At 48.1% G+C, this 20,987-nt stretch overlaps 3 protein-coding genes across 3 annotated transcripts; 2 read left to right on the plus strand and 1 right to left on the minus strand.

Moving 5' to 3' along the window:
• The first annotated feature begins 3,152 nt into the window (after positions 1-3,152).
• LOC140222014 (peroxidase 2-like) lies at positions 3,153-4,598 on the plus strand. Its single transcript, XM_072291994.1, has 3 exons — positions 3,153-3,426; positions 3,589-3,762; positions 3,872-4,598. The coding sequence occupies exons 1-3, from the start codon at positions 3,220-3,222 to the stop codon at positions 4,412-4,414; spliced, it is 924 nt and encodes a 307-aa protein (XP_072148095.1). The 5' UTR covers positions 3,153-3,219; the 3' UTR covers positions 4,415-4,598.
• Positions 4,599-6,830: 2,232 nt separating this feature from the next.
• Positions 6,831-8,462, plus strand: LOC117843537 (peroxidase 2). Its single transcript, XM_034724160.2, has 4 exons — positions 6,831-7,100; positions 7,281-7,454; positions 7,545-7,713; positions 7,797-8,462. Exons 1-4 carry the CDS (start codon positions 6,897-6,899, stop codon positions 8,183-8,185), a joined length of 936 nt encoding a protein of 311 aa, XP_034580051.1. The 5' UTR covers positions 6,831-6,896; the 3' UTR covers positions 8,186-8,462.
• A 1,628-nt stretch (positions 8,463-10,090) lies between these two features.
• On the minus strand, positions 10,091-11,904 carry LOC117845400 (peroxidase RIP1). Its single transcript, XM_034726428.2, has 3 exons — positions 11,581-11,904; positions 11,292-11,486; positions 10,091-10,907 (listed from the first exon to the last, which is right to left on the minus strand). Exons 1-3 carry the CDS (start codon positions 11,788-11,790, stop codon positions 10,344-10,346), a joined length of 969 nt encoding a protein of 322 aa, XP_034582319.1. The 5' UTR covers positions 11,791-11,904; the 3' UTR covers positions 10,091-10,343.
• Between the last annotated feature and the right edge of the window lie 9,083 nt (positions 11,905-20,987).

The following is a 20,987-nucleotide window of genomic DNA, read 5'->3' on the forward strand; positions in this document are numbered from 1 at the left end:
TCCGGCCGGCGCCACCTCGTCGTCCATTTTTCCGCCGCTGCCACCAAATCGTGAGGAGAGGGAGAGAAGGACCGAGGCAGAGGAGACGAGCGGTTCGGGAAGGGGATGAGGATGCGTACCGATTTGGAGGCGGTGGCAATTTGGCTGTAAATACTACGAACTTGAGGAGTACTTTTGTACCGATTGGTGCGGGGTTCGGAAGTGAGCTGTGAGGAGCCAGTTTTCCGACTTTTTGGGTGCTTCAGGTCCGAAGCTGTCTTTTAGCATGACGTCGTACAGCTTCATCTAAAGCTGTCGGAAAAGCTCTGCCAAAGGAAATCTTAGCAAAGGTTTTTTTATGATACCCACCACGGTACCAAGAGCCTATTTAGCTTGGCATCCATCACATCGGATGTTTAGATACTAATTAGGAATATTAAATATAGACTAATTACAAAACTAATTGCATAGATGAAGTCTAATTCACGAGACGAATTTATTAAACCTAATTAGTCCATGATTTGACGATGTAGTGCTACCGTAACCATTTGCTAATGATGGATTAATTAGCCTTAATAGATTTATCTCGCGAATTAGACTCCATCTGTGCAATTAGTTTTGTAATAAGCTCATGTTTAGTCCTCCTAATTAGCATCCGAACACCTAATATGACCTGCTAAAGTTTAGCACCTCGTATCCAAACACCCTCAAAGTAGGGACTCAGTGCAAAGTTGAATAGTGATCCACAAGGGGTGGCGCTGGAGAAAGATGCCTTATGCTTTCTCCGCATAAGCATGCTGAGCGTTGAGCAAAATGAGTTGTCAACATCTATCGTATAATCATGTCAAATGGAATACAAACTGACGGCAGAGGAGTCAGGCAAGACAAAGATACAGAGGTAGAACGTCTTGGACATGCTGTCAAAATGTCTCATGACTGACCTCCTTCTTCCCGCTTCAAAAGGCTAGTGGATTCGTCTGCTAGTATGTGAGTTTTACACTAGAGATGAACTGCACCTTTTTTGGGTCACCGGGGGGAGCTGAATTTCATTAAAGGATCTTGGCAGGTCAAAGCCAGTACAAAGATCTTTAGCAACAAAGCAAGAGTAAGACACCACAGAGACCAAGAGAAATACAACACGTATACAATTCAGAGACAAGCCATAACACAAGCAACGACTACCGATCGCCGATTAGAGCCACCACCAAATAACGTACTCGCCAAAGATGCTATGGTTGTTGCACATCCACACCACCTCTTGTAGCTACGCCGCTTCGTTGTCGCCCTCCATCTGAGGACCACTCAACGAAGGGGGACTAAAGGTGGTGAGAGGCGCAGACTAGAGTCCACTGGACATGACGATCTTCCTTGAAGCTAATGGTAACACCTTTCAAAGGATATCCAGGCTCCATGTACCATCGTCCAATGCCGTATGAGGAGAGGAAGCCTCGAAGGGGAATGACGGAAGAGGTAGAAACACCACCTGGAATAAAATTTGATGGTACCACTAACAAGAAGAACACCGACGGAGCAGAGACGCCAAATGGGGGACAATCGCCGAACCACGACGATAGGCAACAACCTGTATCAGCCAAGTCCAAGAAGTATACCGACATGGAGAGATGCAGAAGATAGGAGGCACTGAGCAGTCGAGGACCTCAGCGGACCGTGCGAAGGTGAGACACTCCCGCGCTCCAGGCGCGAAATTTTTCGCTGCACGGTAGCCACTGCCACAATCGTAGACTGCACCGGCTAACCATGGAGGATGGTGTAGGAGTCGCAAAACAACGCCTCCATGAAGGAAACGGCGCCCGCAAGCGTCGTTGTTGTCGTCATCACAGGTAGGAAATCAGGCTTTCACCATGCGACGACTAAGCTTTCATCGGCAACTCGCACCACCAGGCACACGCACATGTGGACAGCAGCCTCACCGACCAACGCCACCATGCGCATGCCCAGGCAAAGCGCAAGCCCGCGTAAGCCCACCATGCAGTGTCGACCGGCGTCGTCCGACGCAACATGGCTGCACACCGCCATCCGACGCGACACTGGTTGCACAGCCGCGTCTCCACATGGGCACGACCTGCCCCACGCCGAGGCCAAGCGCCATGGACACATCGAGTACGGTGCCATGCTCGGGCATGGCTGCTCATGCACCTGAACGGGGGGCACAGGAGACCCTCGACCGCCGTCGCTGCCGGCACGGCAGCCACGTCTCCGTCCCGTCGCCGACACACCAGATCCGGTCGAGTAGGGACCGGGGCCAAGAGATCCTGGATCCGCTGCCTCGGCCGGCCGCCATAGCCATGGACGCCATTCGAACTCCAATCCCAAAACAGAGAGGAAGGGAAATTGGAGGGAGAGGAGAGGGAGGGGATGTGTTGCGAACAGGGCTAGGCTTCGACGGCGTCGCGGGCTGCCGCGGCGGCGGCCGGAGGGGGAGGGGGCTTTGGGGGCAGAGGCGGAGTCGCCCCCCCCCCCCCCCCCCCCCCCCCCCCCGGCCACACAGAGGAGGTCACGCAGTTTTTTTCCCTCCGATGGACCTGCACTTTCATTGTGGCATCTAAAAAGTATCTAAAATTTTGATGAAAAACTAGCTAATGCATTTTATTACCGTGGTATATTTTCCACATGTGGAGACTACTAACTGTTGACTGTTCTACGATAGGTGTAGGCCTACCTTTCTTGACCAAGCACACCAATGACCAGTTCGTAAACATGGGCAGCTGTAACAAACTAACAGAGATGGATAATCGATGGAGTGTCCATGGTAAACTGCAGATATTGCCACCGATACACAGACTTCCGTCGATAAGGACCGTACTGAGATACATCGAGTAGGCCGTAGTGCGCCTACACAAGAGAACATAAGTTCCTGTTGGGCTGGTGCAATTTAAGTTGGGGCCTGTCACGCTTGGATGCACGCAGAGACTAGCCGATGAAAATGCGACGATGAAAATGCGACATGTTGTTAGTCGATGCGTCGTCGTCTCTCCGCGCGCGACGGCAATGCCTGTCACTTGCCGGCATGCCTACAAAAACTCTGGACCCGTTTCTCGTCAACATTTTGTGGTTTGTTCCGGAGTGATGCAGCTGCCCCATGGGGAGCAGATCGATTCCCAGCTATAAATATGCATGCGATGCAGCTAGCATTCTCTTGCATTGCACACAAAGCTATAAAGTTGAGCTAGTTGAGCAGTAGTCAGTAGGAGTGTAGCAGTGATCTATCCAGGCCATCTAATGGCTTCTGCTTCATCATGCCTTAGCTTGTTGCTGGTCGTGGCACCGGCCTCGTCGGCGTCGGCGCAGCTGTCGTCGACGTTCTACGACACGTCGTGCCCGAGGGCTCTGGCCACCATCAGGAGCGCCGTGAACGCCGCGGTGGCGCAGGAGGCTCGCATGGGGGCGTCGCTGCTCAGGCTGCACTTCCACGACTGTTTTGTCCAAGTATGCGTCCATTATTTTCTTCTGTTTCAAGAGTTCACGGTTTTTGGAGTTGATAGCCATTTTAAAACCAAACTACACTAATAGACTTCAGCGTCATAATATATTGATCAAGGACTTGCCGACTAAATGACATGCCCTCTTTGTCCCTTTGACTCCGGCCAGGGCTGCGACGCATCCGTTCTACTGGCGGGGAGCGAGCGGACCGTTGCTCCGAATCTATCTCTCAGAGGCTACGAGGTCATCGACAAGATCAAGGCGCAGGTGGAGGCCATCTGCAAGCAGACCGTCTCGTGCGCTGACATCCTCGCCGTCGCCGCCCGTGACTCTGTCGTAGCGGTAAGACACTGCGCGTGGCGTGACGACAGGCAACGCAACACGAGGCCCTGCTACAAGTTAGTGAATCCCACCAGCATTCATTCGGTAGTTTTGACTGTACGTTTGACAGCTCGGAGGGCCGTCATGGACTGTTCTGCTGGGGAGAAGGGACTCGACCACCGCTGCAGACATGAACACGGTGTTGAACAGCCTCCCTCCGCCTTCATCTAGCCTCGCGCAACTGATTAGAGAGTACGGCAACCTGGGACTCAACCCAACCGACATGGCTGCTCTCTCAGGTGCACACACGATCGGTCTGGCGCACTGCCCGAACTACAGGGCTCACACCTACAACGACGCCAACATAGACCCGACGTTCGCCAGGTCGCTCAGGGCCAACTGCCCCATGGCAAACAACACCGGCGGGGACGTTACGGCGCCGCTGGACACGACGACGCCCGCAAGGTTCGACAACGCCTACTACAGGAACCTGCTGTCGCGGAAGGGGCTCCTGCACTCGTCGTTCAGCACCGACAACACTGTCCGGAGCTTCGCGTCCAACCCGTCGGCGTTCAGCAGCGCCTTCGCGGCGGCGATGGTGAAGATGGGGAACATCAGCCCCAAGACGGGGAGCCAGGGCCAGATCAGGCTCACCTGCTCCAAGGTGAACTAGTACGATACGAGGACCACAGCAAGGAATAAGGTCTCATTACAAACTCACGACCCGAACTAGTGCCAAATACTGTAGGTGTACATGCTGAAAAAAAGCATGCCAGCTCGCTTCCTTGTTCTGTAGGTGTGTGTATATATATCGACGTGTCGCACTGCCGCGAGTATCTTGGCTAAGTCACCACTAATACTTTTGGCTAAACTGTCTTCGTTATCTTTATGATTTGGAGCGACGGTAGCCTCGTGTCTCGTGTTTTGGTCTTGATGAGAAGATCGCGTGGCAACGGTTCAGAGTTTACCTGTTGACGCTAGCTCCAGACGATGCGGAGCAGAGAGGAGAGAACCGCACCTTGGGCTCTTGGCTCGCATCTTGCATGCTTTGCTCGAGGCCGCACAGAAGCTGGTTCGCCGCCTCGCCGGCGGATGGCATGAGCTCCAAGGACGCCAGTACGCCACGGTGGCAACTGGCAAGATGACGGGCGCTAGGCTTCGGCCTGCGGCGGCGGAAGCGACGACTGAGCAGCAGATCGCGCATTGGCCATGGCCATGACCGGTTTGTTTTAATATTTTATAATGTTTTGAAGCACTTTTATTCTAGTATATTGACAATATAAACATGTATCGATGTATTCTACAAGTAAAACTATTACTTCTTCTTGATTATCATCTCCTAAAATCACTCAAAATAAAAACAATATGCTTTTTTGAAAGAAAAAAATAGTTAGGATTTAAAAAGTGAAGGAGTGAATATTAAATATTAAGAAGTTTAATTGAGAATTAAAATTATCTAAAAATTTATTGGAAAAGTATACTGATTCACGCACATTAAAAAAAGGTAGAAAAATGAAAAAAAAATAACACCAATGAGAAGAAAAACAAAGAGACCTAAAAAATACACGAAATGAAGTAAAGACGACATGACAAGGCCCACGAAGTGAAGCAGGCCGAAGAGAGAGGAATGGGCCCATGGAAGGAATCAGTCCAGTGAGTGGGTAATAAAAGAGGCACACAATGTTTTTGAAACAACTAATGCATACCTTAAATCCATCACCAATCTTGAAGCAGATCTCGTGGTCTAAAGTTTGACTGAATAGACAAATAAAATTAGCAATCGGTGTTTGGAAATCCCGTGTTAGATGTCCTTTTAGGGTGAAGGTATGTGAAAATGGAAAACAATCAACGTGTCAGCGTCGTTTAATCATGTGGATGCTAACCGATAACGCTCTCGTGGCTTCATGGGGTCAGACTGAGGTGGATTTTTCTTGGACAAATGCTGACCTTTGTGCCTAATCCGCCCAATGCTTTCGTCCAAGCTGTTTCGTCCGGTGGTACTAATGTGGACCCAGGTCAATGTCTAGCTAGCTAGATGAGAATGGCATATATATACGAGCCTGCAGGTTATACTAGTCATCACGCTAAGATACTACCACACAAACGTACGCTCAATTAGTTACATTTCTCACAGTACAAAACTGTCCCACCAGAATTTGAGTTTTAGATTTCAGCACAATAGCTAAATTAAAGATTTCATCTTAAACTATAAATATATATATTTCCAAAAGAAACCATACCTTTCAAAATTGCTACTTGAATTGAACTATCTCTTGTTAAATTCAATTACGTAGGAATCCCTTGGAAACATGATTTTTCTGGTGGAACAAATGGCCAATCAAAATTTAGAACCAAAGGTGATTGATAAATTTTCACCATGTAATAAGGGCTTCATAATTTCAACTTTTCTTCATGCATGCCCCCTCTCAACTCCTGGCTAGGTCCGCCCCTGGCCCAATCGGATATGCCAAACTGTCCTCCGCATCTCTAACCTAGTTCCAAAAGACATCTCTAATCCAAATATGCTTCTGTTTGCGCTTGTTTATCAAGCTTAAATAAGATGGTTACGTGCTTCTATCGGCACACGCAAGACGCAACATGCATGCCTGCTCCCTGATTGTTTCATAATATAGTGTGCATTATTTGCGACATACTGCTCATGACGCATGTCGGCTGCCTTCCATGACCAGCACTTGGCACCAACCATTCTGATATGTTAGCCTATTAGCCCGTGCTTGGCTAGCAATTTGAAAGGAGACATAACTATTACAAGTTTATGGATAATTTGGAAACTAAACCTAATCATCAGTAATTGGAAACTAAACGTCTTAATGAAAAACGGTAGGGGGGCAGCTCCCCTCCTCCGGTCGCGTTTTTTTTAGTTCTCAGCCTGAGCATACCTCTTGTAGGTCACCGTCATCAACTTGTTGGTCAATCCCTGATCGAGTGGCTAGCTCGATCTCCATCACTCGACGACAATGGCTGCTAGCATTCAGAGACTGAACCTGGACATTTGGGCATCCGATTTGGATGTTGTGTGATCCCTAGTGGCATGTAGGCATCAGTGGCTGTGGCTCTATAAATGTGCCTGCAATGCAGCATTCTCTTGCAGACCACGGGTAACCCAAAATAATCTGGTCTTGTAGCTAATAACAATGGCCTCTGCCTCTTGCCTTAGCCTGTTGGTGCTGGTGGCTCTGGCCTCGTCGGCGTCGGCGCAGTTGTCGTCGACGTTCTACGAAAGGTCGTGCCCCAGGGCTCTGGCCACCATCAAGAGCGCCGTGAATGCCGCGGTGTCGCAGGAGGCGCGCATGGGCGCCTCCCTGCTCAGGCTGCACTTCCACGACTGCTTTGTCCAAGCAAGTGTCCACTGCACACCTAGTTATATTATTTTCTAAGACAGTTCCGAGCTGTCAATCATCTTATGAATTACTTAAATCTTACGTTAAAATAGCAAAATGTCCACAGTGACGTTTTGTGTACAGCATGAAACTACTGTAAGTCTGACTAATTGTCATGCTCTCTTTGACTCCGTGCAGGGCTGTGACGCATCCGTTCTGCTGGCGGGGAACGAGCAGAACGATCCTCCGAATCTAACTCTGAGAGGCTTCAACGTCATCGCCAACATCAAGGCGCAGGTGGAGGCCATCTGCAAGCAGACCGTCTCCTGCGCCGACATCCTCGCCGTCGCCGCCCGCGACTCCGTCGTAGCGGTAAGCCTATGAGCATGGTTCTCCTCCATCGACAGCTTGTTACGAGTTGTACCTTAACTGATAGCTGATTTGGTTTTGAGCGTTTGGCAGCTGGGAGGACCGTCTTGGACAGTTCCGCTGGGGAGAAGGGACTCGCTGAAAGCTGCAAGCACGAGCATGGTGTTGCAGAACCTCATCCCGCCTACATCTAGCCTCACTCAACTGATTCAAGGGTACGGGAACTTGGGCCTCAACCCAACCGACTTGGTTGCTCTCTCAGGTACGCACACCCGTGCTCTCCTGTTCTTATCGCAAGTCCTCTGTGATGATTTTAACATGTTTCCAATGAGTGGATTGTTGCAGGTGCGCACACGATCGGCCAGGCGCACTGCCCGAGCTACCAAGACCACATCTACAACGACACCAACATCAACCAGGCGTTCGCGGCGTCGCTCAAGGCCAACTGCCCCGCGACAGGCGGCTCCAACGTCATGGCGCCGCTGGACACGACGACGCCCAACGCGTTCGACAACGCCTACTTCAAGAACCTGCAGTCGCAGAAGGGGCTCCTGCACTCCGACCAGGAGCTCTTCAACGGCGGCAGCACCGACAACACGGTCCGCAACTTCGCGTCCAACCCGTCGGCGTTCAGCAGCGCCTTCGTGACTGCCATGATCAAGATGGGCAACATCAGCCCTCTGACGGGGACGCAAGGCCAGATCAGGACCACATGCTCCGCGGCGAACCCGTAATAACGTACAAGCTAGGATACACATATACGTGTGTACGAATAAACGATGACATGAACGAATAAGGTCTCATTACAGCCATCACAAAATAGCAAGCATCAGCTGAAATAGCATGCCAGCTCGCTTTTCTTGTTCCATCAAGTCTTGTACGGAACAGAGAGCATATGGACATTGTTGTATGCATGTAACATTCTCTTTGCTAAAGCATGGAGGATTATTGCTAAGCAAAGAGAATGTTAAACTATGTTTTTGCTAAACATGTTGTGCCTTCTTTACCGTAGTTTTCCTTATCTGTCTAACCGTTTTTTTCATGTTGAAAGGATGGCAAGAGCCGCAAGCTTTATTAGACAATATTCCCTCCGCTCAAATTACTATTTGTTTTGACTTTTCTAGATATATAATTTTTGCTATGCATCTAGACATAGTATATATCTAGATGCATATCAAAGGCTATGTATCTAGAAAAGTCAAAACGAATAGTAATTTTGAACAGAGAAAGTAGAAAAGAAAAAAAAAGGAAAGCAACAACCGGCTGCCCGCAACCAAAAACCATCTAAAGGGAAACAACTAAGGTTGCTTGGATCTTTGCTAGCATTTGCCTTGCCTAGCTGGGCAAGGTTCTATGTGCTTGATTTTCTTACTGTATGTCTTGGGGCTCGTGTTTTCAAGCTTTTTCTTCACCAAGCCAGGCGACCCAAAATCCCTCTCCTGCTCTGGCAAGGCTAGCCTTGAGAGAGGCGAGGCAAGCAGGCAAATGAACCGGGCGTGCCCTGAAAGAGGAGACACTCCGTGCAAGGAGCAAAGTACAGGGGCAGCCACTGCTCATACAAACTTAAAGGCAAACAAAACCGGAAGGAAAATGACACCCTCGCCAAGTGGGGGAAATAAAACAAAAACCACTGAAAAGAAGAACATCAAGATCTATCTAATCGTCACTTGAGTGATTTGGATATCACGAGCATTCGATTTATTTGATTATTTTGATAATTAGGTGGAGAGCCAACAACTCATTCTGGTCGTCTATTTCCTACACTTCTTTTATTTTTGTGACACTCTCTTCTTCTACTTGCTTCTTTCTCTTCATCTCCAAGCATCTCACCCCTAACACCCTTATTCCATCTTTCTAGCTTCCCTATTGGATCCTTGCTACCATAACCCCTAGCCCAGCACCGTCCATTCACTTATTTCCCACCTCCTGTAGCCAGCAACGTCATCGTTGTCCCAACTCCACCTCACCATCCATTTCCATAGGCTATGGATTGAAGAAGCTTCCCGGAATCTCAATCCCTAAAACCTCACCTGATGGTGGTGTTTCGGTATTTGTTGTAATGTTGCCAGTGTTGTTGTGTTCGTGGTATTTTTTAGTGAAGGTTTGTTATTGGTTAGGCTCTTATTTTTAGTTGCACCCTCTACTTATGGGCTGCTATATTGCATTTTTTTACCCTTTTCCTTTTTTTCGTTTCAATGAAATTTACTTCAAACCTCTTGCGGTCTTGCCGACCTATTGGTGAAAGAATCGAACCTGCCATCGCTGCTTCAGAGAAGCCCACTAGGTTTGAATTGGACGCTTGAAAAATCTGGTGCTGGGACGATCTAATCACTAAATGGCATTTAGCTTTCCCGTTCCTTTCGTCGTGGTTTGCTGTTGTTGTTGTTTGTTTGTTTGTTTTTGTTTTTGTTTTTTTAGAAACAACGTTTCGCAGTTGATTTCTACTACGGAGCCGAGCCGGATGGACTCATAGGCCACGAAAGCCCTGGGCCGAACGGAAGTTCGCTGAGCAACATTGAAACAACTAGTGGCCCAAATTGCTTTCCGTGATCTTGCTTGACTGCTGTAGGCCCATTTGGGATTCTGCGGTTGGTCCATGGACCGTGGGCCATACCCCTCTAAAGAAAACGAGAGAAGAATTCAGGAGCAAACACGTATAACTGCATCTTCAAACATTTTGGCCAAAACATTTTAAATACATGAAAAAAAATTATCACAAATTAAGTCGGCACGCCAGTACAGTACAAACACACACTACAGAATAGAAACTTGCTGCTAGCCGGTGCAGCTGCAGCCGCCTGCATCAGGCATGCAGCAACATCTCACGACGCTTGAGTTGACACGGAAGCTGCCGTAGTCTCGTTCCACCACGCCGCCATCAATCAGCAGCGCTCACTCCTGGTTGACGACCCGGCAGTTCTCCCTGATCTCGCCTTCGTCGCCGGTGAGCGGGCTGAGGTTGCCCATCTTCACCATGGCCGCGGCGAAGTCCTCCCAGAACTTGCTGGGCTTCTCGCCGTAGTACTTGACGAGGGCGTCGGCGTCGCCGCCGCCGCCCTGGTACAGCTGCTGGTCCGAGTGGAGCAGCGCGCGGCCCTGCATGAGGCCCTGGTAGTAATCGGTGTCGACGGTGGTGGGGGTGTCGTCCAGCGACGTCAGCGCCTCGTCGTCGCCGGAGGGCGGGCACCGCTCGTCCAGCGACGCCGCGTAGGCCGGGTCCAGCGTGTCGGTCTCGTTGTAGAGGCGGCTCCGGAAGAAGAGGCAGCGGGAGTAGCCCAGCGTGTGGCCGCCGGAGAGCACGACGAGGTCGTGCAGGGAGAGGCCGTGGGACTCGAAGTTGGAGACTAGTGCCGGCAGGTCCATGAACGGGTTCGGGATGTCGTTGTTCGCGTCGTCGATGCTCGCCGTCGTCGCGTCGCGCCGCCCCAGGAGCACGTCGTAGGATGTTCCTCCCAGCTGCACACAACCATTTATACGTACGTGCAGACCAAATTATAAATTATACTAGGTGATGTCACTGTCAGTGCGGAGGATGAAAATTCGATCATTAGTATGCCTGAATTTCTCTGGTTCAAAAGGATGCTGCAAGTGGCTGAAAAAATGCACATTTATAGAAAGGCAGTTTGTTTTCTTCCAGAAATGGTGTTCTTGTCACGGCAGGCTTAATGGGGTTAGCTTGAAGAGATTACCACATATCCAAAGGTGCTTTATGCATACTATTGCTCGTCATACTCTTAGTGCTCTTTTGTAACTTTATTTCTAGCCAGTGTAGTCTCAATCAACATTTGACACTTTGTGCAATGAGTAGTAATGGATAAGCATCCAGCTGATCGAACTTACCGCGACAATGGAGTCTCGAGCAGCTACAGCCACGATGTCAGCGCAGGAGACGACGTTCCCCAAGCAGACCGTGTTCACCGCCGACTTGATGGTGTCGATGACGTCGTACCCTCTGATCGAGTTGTTGTTGGGCTTGGCCGTCTTCTCGCCGATCATGTCATCGGTGTCGTCCAGCAGGATGGAGCCGTCGCAGCCCTGCAACAACATTTTTCAGAACAAGTTAGTAGCTCGGCATGCACATGGTGGCGTGGCCTGATCAGCCGCTAGGTAGTAGAAGACAGCTACTCACATTGACGAAGCAGTCGTGGAAGTGGAGGCGGACGAGCGACGCCCCCATCCTGGGCTCCCTGAGGATGGCCGCGCCGACGAGGAGCTTGATGGTGCTCAGCGCGTGCGGGCACGTCTCGCTGTAGTAATCCGCGGTGAGCTCCGCCGCCCCGAACGCCGCCGAGGCCACAACCGCCGCCATCACGGTGAGGTAAACAAGAACGGTCGCCATTATACTTGCGAACAAGCTAGCTTGCTGTAAGAGACGATCTAGCACTGGCGGATTATATTCCTCGATGGAAAATGCGATGCGAATTCTGCGTGTGATGATTCAGCGAGATGGAGGAGGTGTGCTTATATAGCAGCTAGCGTGCTTTAGTGTGCGATCGAGCTGTCTGCAACTCAGCGTTATTAGCCAGGCGACCAACCGGCGCTTGTATAGTGGTTGATAGACCTAATGCATGCAGATCTATGCAGGCTTTGTTCAGGCCGGGCGTGACGACCAAGAGACCAGTTTCTTCTCCGTCTCATCCATCGATCGCCATCAAGGTAAACAGTAACCTTTCCGATCCTCTCGTGCTGTTTCAAGACAAAACGTTTCAGATGAAAACATGCTGTGGGCTTGTGGCACACCAGGCCCTCAACAAAAGTTCCTCGGATTAGAAAAAGTCAGGTTAACATTTCTTGCAGAACGAAACTAGCTACCCACTGCATGTGCCACCTACCAGATCCCTGTCGTTCCTTTCGACCATCACAACTAGTCTGTTAACACGAAAAGAAACCATCCGAACACCACAATTTATGTTTCTCTCCAACCGATGAGGCTAGTTTATTAGGTGATCATTAGCTAGGATAACTAACAACCTAGCGATCACTTATTAAGCACATATGGTGCTATAGGTTGGTACCTTTCGGCCTGGACTGGATGGACTATGCGTCTACGCTCTGACCTTTGATTCCGATTTGGTTTCATACGATTTGCCGGCAGTCAATGTTCATTGGTTAATAACGTAACACTGTATTCCTTTAAGAAAAACTTCACTTCGGCAAGGTCATACATGGATGAAATGATAGCTACATAAAAATTTTAATGGGATGTTCATTTATTTTTTACCGCCAATATTTTTTATCTCTTTTGTTTCTTGTTTTAAAGCTGTAATCCTAAAAGACACAATAGTGCAATCAAAATCTAATTTGGACGATAGTGTGAAATTTTATTTTTATTTTCAAAATTTATCTTATTTAGAGGAATGGGCTTCCACTAAAATGATGGCGCGGCAAGATCACCGGCAGCTAAAACTTGAACCCCCACAGTCGTGCCGTCCCATTCCAAGTCAACATCATGAGACATGAGGACATTTACAACCTATCGCATGAACTACTGGCAGTGCCCTGCATTAAAAGATACAACAAGTAATCTATCAGACTCTTGATTTCGTGCACAATTTCTCTTGATTTTCATAACGGACACGGCTATATTACAGCCGGCTGTAATTTTTTGGCATGTAGACAAAATAACCAACCCCCCTCTTCCTTGGCCGGCTCTAATTTAGCCTGCCATACGGCCTCTCCTTTTGTGGAAAGCAAATTAACAGCGCACGCATGTGGAGTGGAGACAACAGCGTATATATGTGGAGCAGAGGAAAATAAAGGAAGCATCATGCATGCATGCGATTTTGAAGTTTCAAAAAGCCGTAGTTTTATAACCAGACATCTAAATAAAAATCCGTTTGCGCCATTTTAGTCTTGTTTCAACAAGAGTTTCAAAATTAGATCCCACATCAATATGTTTTATTGATGTTTTTCTTGTGTGGGAAAATGCTTTTCGTTATATTCTAATTTGCTTACGGCTTTCAAGAAATTTGCTTGTGGCTTTTCAAGAAATTGCTTCACTCACCGTAGTTGAATTAAGTAGATGTACCACCATCTCATATTGCGAAGATAGATTGGATTGTGTGATCAGAAAAGAGAACAACGCAATTGTGGTTGGTGGATGTCTCATGCATGCATAGCGATAGATCACTTTGGCAAACCGATTGAGCATTTTAACTAGTTTGGTTTGGTATTTTTCCGTTCTACGTAACTAATTTATGTCTCTTGGACAATATTGTCGAAACATATACAAGTAAGATCTTCTTTTGAAGATTTTATTAAAAGAAACACGGTCGTGCAATCGGAATTTGAGTCTGATGCCCGGTTTAAGAACTACGACTTTTTAAAATTTTGAAAAATTGTTGCATGCGTGAATGATAAATAGTCAAGTACATGTCTGTTCTTGTGGTGTAGACCAGCAACGTCGGCCGTTCTATGTTACTAATTTACGACCGGCCAATCAGTAGTCTTTAATAGCTGGTGATCTGTACCGTACGCCCATTGCAGCCGGCCGTCATAGAGTCTTTACCTTTCAAAAATTATTGCATGTGGGTCGTGTTAGAAATTTTAATTTTGTTGCACGTCCAACAGATTAGCTACCTGTGTGATCCTAGGCCACAGAAAAGCCCAACCGGCCCATACATATTTCTTTCCAGCTTAGCCCATATAAAGAACCGAAACTGCAGCATGTGCGGAGCCCATATACAGATTACCTGTAGGCTATCTATGATTTTGACTACTTGTTCGGAGTACTGAGAGGCTAAGGATTGCCTAGGCTCATTCCACTCTTTTTTTTGTTAAGTAAACTGAACAGGGTCATCATGCCCAGTTCACGAAATTTTCTTTCTTTTTGTTTCATTCTTTCCCTGCTATTTTAAGCTTTACCTAGCTAGTATAATTGCTTGATCCACATGAGTTATGTTTGGGGCATTATGCACTGTTTCTTTTCATTCGCTAATAGATCTTTCCTTCTTTCGCGAAACAATGTCTATTCCCTTGTGTTTTTTCACAAACAAATAAAAAAATGCTCTTAGGTATTCTGTTTTCCTTTTCATTTACTCTTTTTTTTCTAACGCACATATTGTAAATGTTTTCTTCTTCCATCTGACTTATTTCTTCTTTTCATATTTCCATTTTTTACATTATTTAACTAATATATATGTGGTAATTTGAATTTCTCTTTCGGATCGATGCAATGCATCATTCGTATATATGATGAGATGGACCAGGAGGCTCACAGGGCGACCCAAGCATGGACCTACAAAACACAGCCCGGCCTATACCTTTAGTGCTCGTGCCAGCCTAAATGTTAGGTAGTGCTGGGCCGTCGTGCCGGCCTGTAGTGCCGGCATGGGCATGATACGATTTTGCGCCAGGCACGAAGCGGCCCGTTACTCTGGGAGGCCAGGCCTGCTAGCCGTTGCAGGGCCGGCATATATGTCAGCCGCAGCGTCGCAACCCCAATAGCTCATTTGCTCCAATGCCCACATGCCTCCTCTCGTCTTCCCCCTCTCCGTTCGACGACTCTACACCGTCGGAGGTCAGCATCGGCACCAGCACGAACCCCTTCCCTCCTAATCCTCTTTGTTCCTCTCACTTCCTCTCCTCGTCCTCTCCTTCTCCAATAACCCCAAACCCTAGTCTGGAACAATCCGTTTGTTGGCTTCAGTGCCAGGACCGGCACTAGCTAGAATGGTGGGCTCGTAGTTCCATCGTGCCGGCATGGCATGGCTAATACAGCTTAGGGCCGTGCCTCGGCTAGTGGTTAGGCACGGTGTGCCGGCACAGCACAGCAGGTTGTCGGGGATCGCCAAAAAAGATCATCCTCGAGGTCGTTCTGCTTAGCGACAATAGCGCGGTCCTTTAGGATATTCTACCTCAGGTGAGGCCCTTTAACCTTAAATAGAGAATATGATGCGGAGAAGTAATCTTAACCTCGCAATCCTAAATTTTGGCTCGAAGCCAAGAGATATTTACCGATCTCTTACCTAAGCTGAGTCTAACCTCGAGCACTCGAAGCTAACTTCAAGTGTTGAGATGTACGTTGTCTTGTGCAGGGTCGCTGGTTCAGACCAGGAAGCAAGGCACGAGGTTGTGCGCCTCCCGGACGCGAAGCTAAGGCGATTGGGACTCCCGAAGCTAGGATGGCTTCGGACGCGAGGTCAAGAAGCATGGCGGTGTTGGAAACATGAAGGCGTGATTTGCGGAACCATGTGAGAGCGCAAATCACGGAGCTAATTGAAAGCGTGAGAAGCGTGACCCTGGAAGGAGACCAAGTCATACAAGCTACCACCTAGAAAGACCTCTACGTAAAGCATATGCCGGAAATGTAGTAGGTAAATGGAGGTAATTGTGGAATGTAAAATGCCTCCCGGAACACTATAAAAAAGAAGTTCTACCCGACGTAAACTCAAGTTCATTTCTCAGAATTGAATCACAAGTGCCGAGCTAACTCCGCTGTGTTCGATCTTCACTGGAACCTGTTTCCCAACACAGGGGTAGATCATAGTGACTTATAGTGACATGTCCAGTAATGCTCTGCCAATCCATGCTGCTGCTGGGGTAGGGCAGGCCCCTTTGACCATCTATAATGACTTAGACAAACCAAGGAAGGCCGCCGCGCCCCCGCCCCCCCGCCCCCCAGGTGTATTTGTGCGTGTACTGGCAGTGACAGAACTGAGTTAGGCGCTCCGCGGTAGATTATTCATGAGAAAAGTTCTTATTTAACACTAAATGATAACTAACTTAATTTCTTTCATGGTTCTAAAAGTTTCTAGAAATTAAATCAAATAAGCTGCATCCACTTCAGATCTTTCAAAGTAGAATTGCATGGTCTGTTGAATAAGTCTAATTAAAAATGCATGTAACTATTAAAAAAGCACTAGATGTTTCAAGGAGACAAATGCCACGAACTGCTCAGCAATTCATAAGGATCGTTGTGGTGGAACCTGTTCAACCCGGTTTTGAAAGGGAAAAAAACACAGATGCCCTCACTCACTGAATCTGCTCTGTAGTGCCCCAGAGGCTTGACAATTAATTGGAACAGCTAGCCTTGTCCTGAGGCCATGAGGCCATGGACGCATTTAGAGAATGGAGGGATGGGATGGAGTATGCGATTAACAATGGCATGAGAAACTATTAAGAATCTAACCTACTGAGCTTAACATATATCCGTAGGAACCCAATTAGAAGTTTACATATGAAAATAAGCTGATTTTGGATCTGCATATGCTTTGGTAAATGAGACATCCCACAGATAGAGTAGGGAATTTTCTCATCATTTTCATACACGAGCAGATTTTTCAGTATATCTGCAGCTAACAAAGTCTCGACACGCTTGCAAGTAAATTAATAAGGTGCTGGTCGTTTTCAGTCCATTGAATCGGGATTAGCAACGTGCATGCATGCACGTCGTGTACTCGTGTGGTACGTAACTGTATTCTCCAATCTCCATCCTATATATTGTGGTACCAGACCTCGGATGAGCGCACAGTAGTTATCAACGCCAAAGTTAGGCGCGTATTCTTCTTACCGTCCTCATGCCGCAACTGTTCATGGCGTGCACAAGCGTAGACATGCTCTCGCGCACGCGTGTAGTGTATCCATCATAGGATCGGACGAGAATGCGACCTCGAATAACAATGTCCACCAGGGCACGACCAAATGGTGGAAGTTTACGCTTCAACGATGTGCCGTCCAGCAGGTACTCGTAATACAACTCGCAACCCTACTGAGATGACGCCCATGCGCTAGGGCCATTGCAATACTACCGGTGGCCTATAAATACTTGGTATGGTCGATAACGGTTGAAGGGGCGCCTGTAAGGTTGAGAACATCCGATGGTAGCCATAGCATCCAAGTCCATGGCTTCCCATGCGCTTCTCTTCCTCGCCGTGACACTTGTGCTCGCGGCTTCAGTGTGGGCCCAGGGACAGTCCGCACCCGCACCAGCTCCGGCGCCTGCATCGAGACCAGCTCGAACACCATCCCCGACACCAGCTCGAACACCAGCACCGACACCAGCTCGAACACCAGCTCGAACACCATCCCCGACACCAGCTCGAACACCATCCCCGACACCTGCACCGACACCAGCTCGAACACCATCCCCGACACCTGCACCGACACCAGCTCGAACACCAGCACCGACACCAGCTCGAACACCATCCCCGACACCTGCACCGACACCAGCTCGAACACCATCCCCGACACCTGCACCGACACCAGCTCGAACACCAACCCCGACACCTGCACCAACGCCTGCACCTACTCCTGCACCAACCCCCACTCCGACGCCTACTCCTACGCCGACACCGACCCCAGCACCAACACCTGCACCAACCCCCACTCCGACGCCTACTCCTACGCCGACACCGACCCCAGCACCAACACCTGTACCGACCCCTACTCCCACACCGGCTCCAACCCCAGCGCCAACTCCGACCCCAACCCCGACTCCTGCACCGACCCCTACTCCGACACCTACACCAACACCTGCACCTACTCCTGCACCAACCCCCGCTCCGACGCCTGCTCCTACGCCGACACCGACCCCAGCACCAACACCTGTACCGACCCCTACTCCCACTCCGGCTCCCACGCCGGCTCCGACCCCTGCACCAACACCGACTCCTGCACCGACCCCTACTCCGACACCTGCACCAACGCCTGCACCTACTCCTTCACCAACCCCCGCTCCGACACCTGCTCCTACGCCGACACCAACCCCAACACCAACACCTGCACCGACCCCTACTCCCACGCCGGCTCCGACCCCTGCACCGACACCGGCTCCTGCTCCCACACCTACACCAACGCCTGCTCCCACACCTGTTCCACAGCCGCCCACAAAGACACCTCCACCGCCGCCCAAAAAGACACCGCCACCGCCGCCCAAAAAGACACCGCCACCCACAAAGACACCTCCACCGCCGCCCAAAAAGACACCGCCGCCCACAAAGACACCTCCACCGCCGCCCAAAAAGACACCTCCACCGCCGCCATCCTGCCCTACCGACTTCAAAAACATATTTGATTTTAAAATAGCCATTTTTAAGTACGCTGAACAAGGCATTCTTCTTGTGCCTGTCCCTAATAGCCTGCAGATCATCATTGGAAAGCTCCCTGTCCCACCCTTCGTCAAAGCAAGGTGTTTGTGCTATGGCCGCACCCTTTTCGGGATCCTCATCGGCGACATAACATGCGCGAGGGGATGAACATGAGCGTGCATGGATATGCTCCGATCCTTTGCGCAGCATAAATTAAATAATGTGCACCAGCTGCGCAGCTATCTACTCGTGCATGCTACTCGATCTATATTATATGTGCATGCAAGTGTCATCTGCATGCGTGCTGCGGGCGTTAACTGGAGTTGACCAGCTGCTTCCGTATTGTGTGACAAGGTTTATTGTTGTATGTGTGCTCAAATACAAAAACAAAATATATATTGCTTACTGGAAACGTATTGTATGCTCTAATATTCGACATCAAGTAGTGACTTGTGAGCTTTCTGAATTTTCGCAGCAAGTAACTAACTAAACCTACTGAAACTTTATGCATCAAGTACTGACTTCCGATATTTGTGATTTTTTGCATCAAGTAACATGCAAATGATTGTTTCAAGGAAAAAAAGTAACATGCAAATGACTACTGTATCTACATACAACAGTACCTTTCTGAATTGCTCAGAAAATCCGCGCCTTCAAAAGACAAGAAACACAAAAATGCTCTCCGGCGGAATTAGCAACTCCTCCTCCATGTCCCATAACTTCAATCATAGGCCGCTCCCGTTTCGTGGCTACTTCCCGCTCGCTCGCTGGCCGCGGCGGCCACAGCCCGGTTGGTCATTCATCATGGACCCATAACCTCCTCTATTTAGCGAACCTGGTGGGTGGATGAATTGCTGGGCCGACGTGTCGGCCCAGGGCCCAAACAACGAAGAAACTGGCATTTTCGCAACACGCACACAACCCACAACACGCACCGAGCGTGCTGCTGTTCTTTGGCATGTTGCGTGAGAAGAATATTAGATCCAATTACAGTCCGTTGCAAACGGGTCGAGATACCTTAAGATAAATTAAGCTTCTACAAACTTTTACAAAAATTTAAATATAGGAACAAGACTAATTATTATATGTGCATACAACCTCAAAGGTTCAAATATTTGCAACCTAGTTCTAACCCTATATACTAACATGCTAATTTTAGAAATTGATATTGAGTAAAGTAAAAAGAGAGAATTAGAACACTGATTTTTTCCCTGAGGTATTGAAGAATCAGCACTTTCCACTAGTTCTCTTTGGAACATCGATCCCTTACACTCCCCTTGATCTCTGCAAGGATCAAGTGCTTCTATTAGTTGTAATCCCTTCCCACTCTGAACCGGCCTATTCCAATACCGAGCACAACATTGGCTCTCTTACAAGACTTCTCCTTAGAGCTAAAAAAACCGCCACCAAACTGTCTGTCTAGGTGATGTCGATCACCAAAAGTAAGAAGTAAAGAATCTCACATATATCTTTTGGCTTTATATTAGAGAAAAACATTCTAGAATGATTTTGTGCTCAAGAAGATCAAAGTCTGCATAAATCTCTACACTTGACTTTGCCCATAATTTAGTTAGCATAGGACTGTTCCTAGAAGACTCTTGATTCTTCTTCACAACTGGTTCCCTAAACCAAAAAAAATCCCCGTAATCGTGCGGCAACATCGCGCGTTAGTTTCTTGTGTGTTTTGGATTTTGTTTGAACTTCAATTATTTAGAATTTATAAAGTAAAAAAATATCCAATATATTTTAGTTTTTAAATATTTTCAAAATCAACATTCGAATGTACCACTTCACTATATTTATATAGTCAACAATTTAGATATACTGTGTTGAACTATATTTTAATAAATATTAACTCTAGCAGTTTGAAATATTGACTACATTAATTTGATATTTTAAACATACTAGGTATCCAATATTTGGCAAAAAAAATAATGAATCATCGACATATTTGACACAGACTAAAAAAATAAAACAAAAGAAAGAAAGCCATCGGCGACAGTTTTTGCATGCATATATCAGCACCCGTGTTTGGATCATTCTGCAGCTAACAAACGGCCTCTCTGACACGCTTGCAAAAACAATAAGCAGCTGGCGGTTTCCACAGTATTGGACCGGGTTTTCCACATTATTGGATCGGGATTGTTAACAACGTGCGTGCGTGCATGTTCATCGTCATCGCGTATTGGTGAAGTACGTACATGTAAGTGTGTTTGGTTGCTTGTATCATTTAATTCATATATGGAATAGTTCAAAATAATAATGATCCTTTTTATTTGGTTGGGTGAATTGTACCATCCCATCTAGGATGAAGCTGTAGGGGGTTGAAGCTTGTGCGACAGTTGATATGTCCTAGGGATAGTACACATGGCTACAGATGCAGTCGGGCCAGATCAAGTGGAATAGAAACCAGAAAGCTTATGTGAAGGACACCACTTCGATCTGTCCTGGTGCTAGGAGATAGCACACATGGTGACGAATGGGACCAGTACAAGATCAGGCGGATGAA

Source organism: Setaria viridis, chromosome 2 (assembly GCF_005286985.2).
Source record: "Setaria viridis chromosome 2, Setaria_viridis_v4.0, whole genome shotgun sequence".
NCBI classification, from domain to species: domain Eukaryota; kingdom Viridiplantae; phylum Streptophyta; class Magnoliopsida; order Poales; family Poaceae; genus Setaria; species Setaria viridis.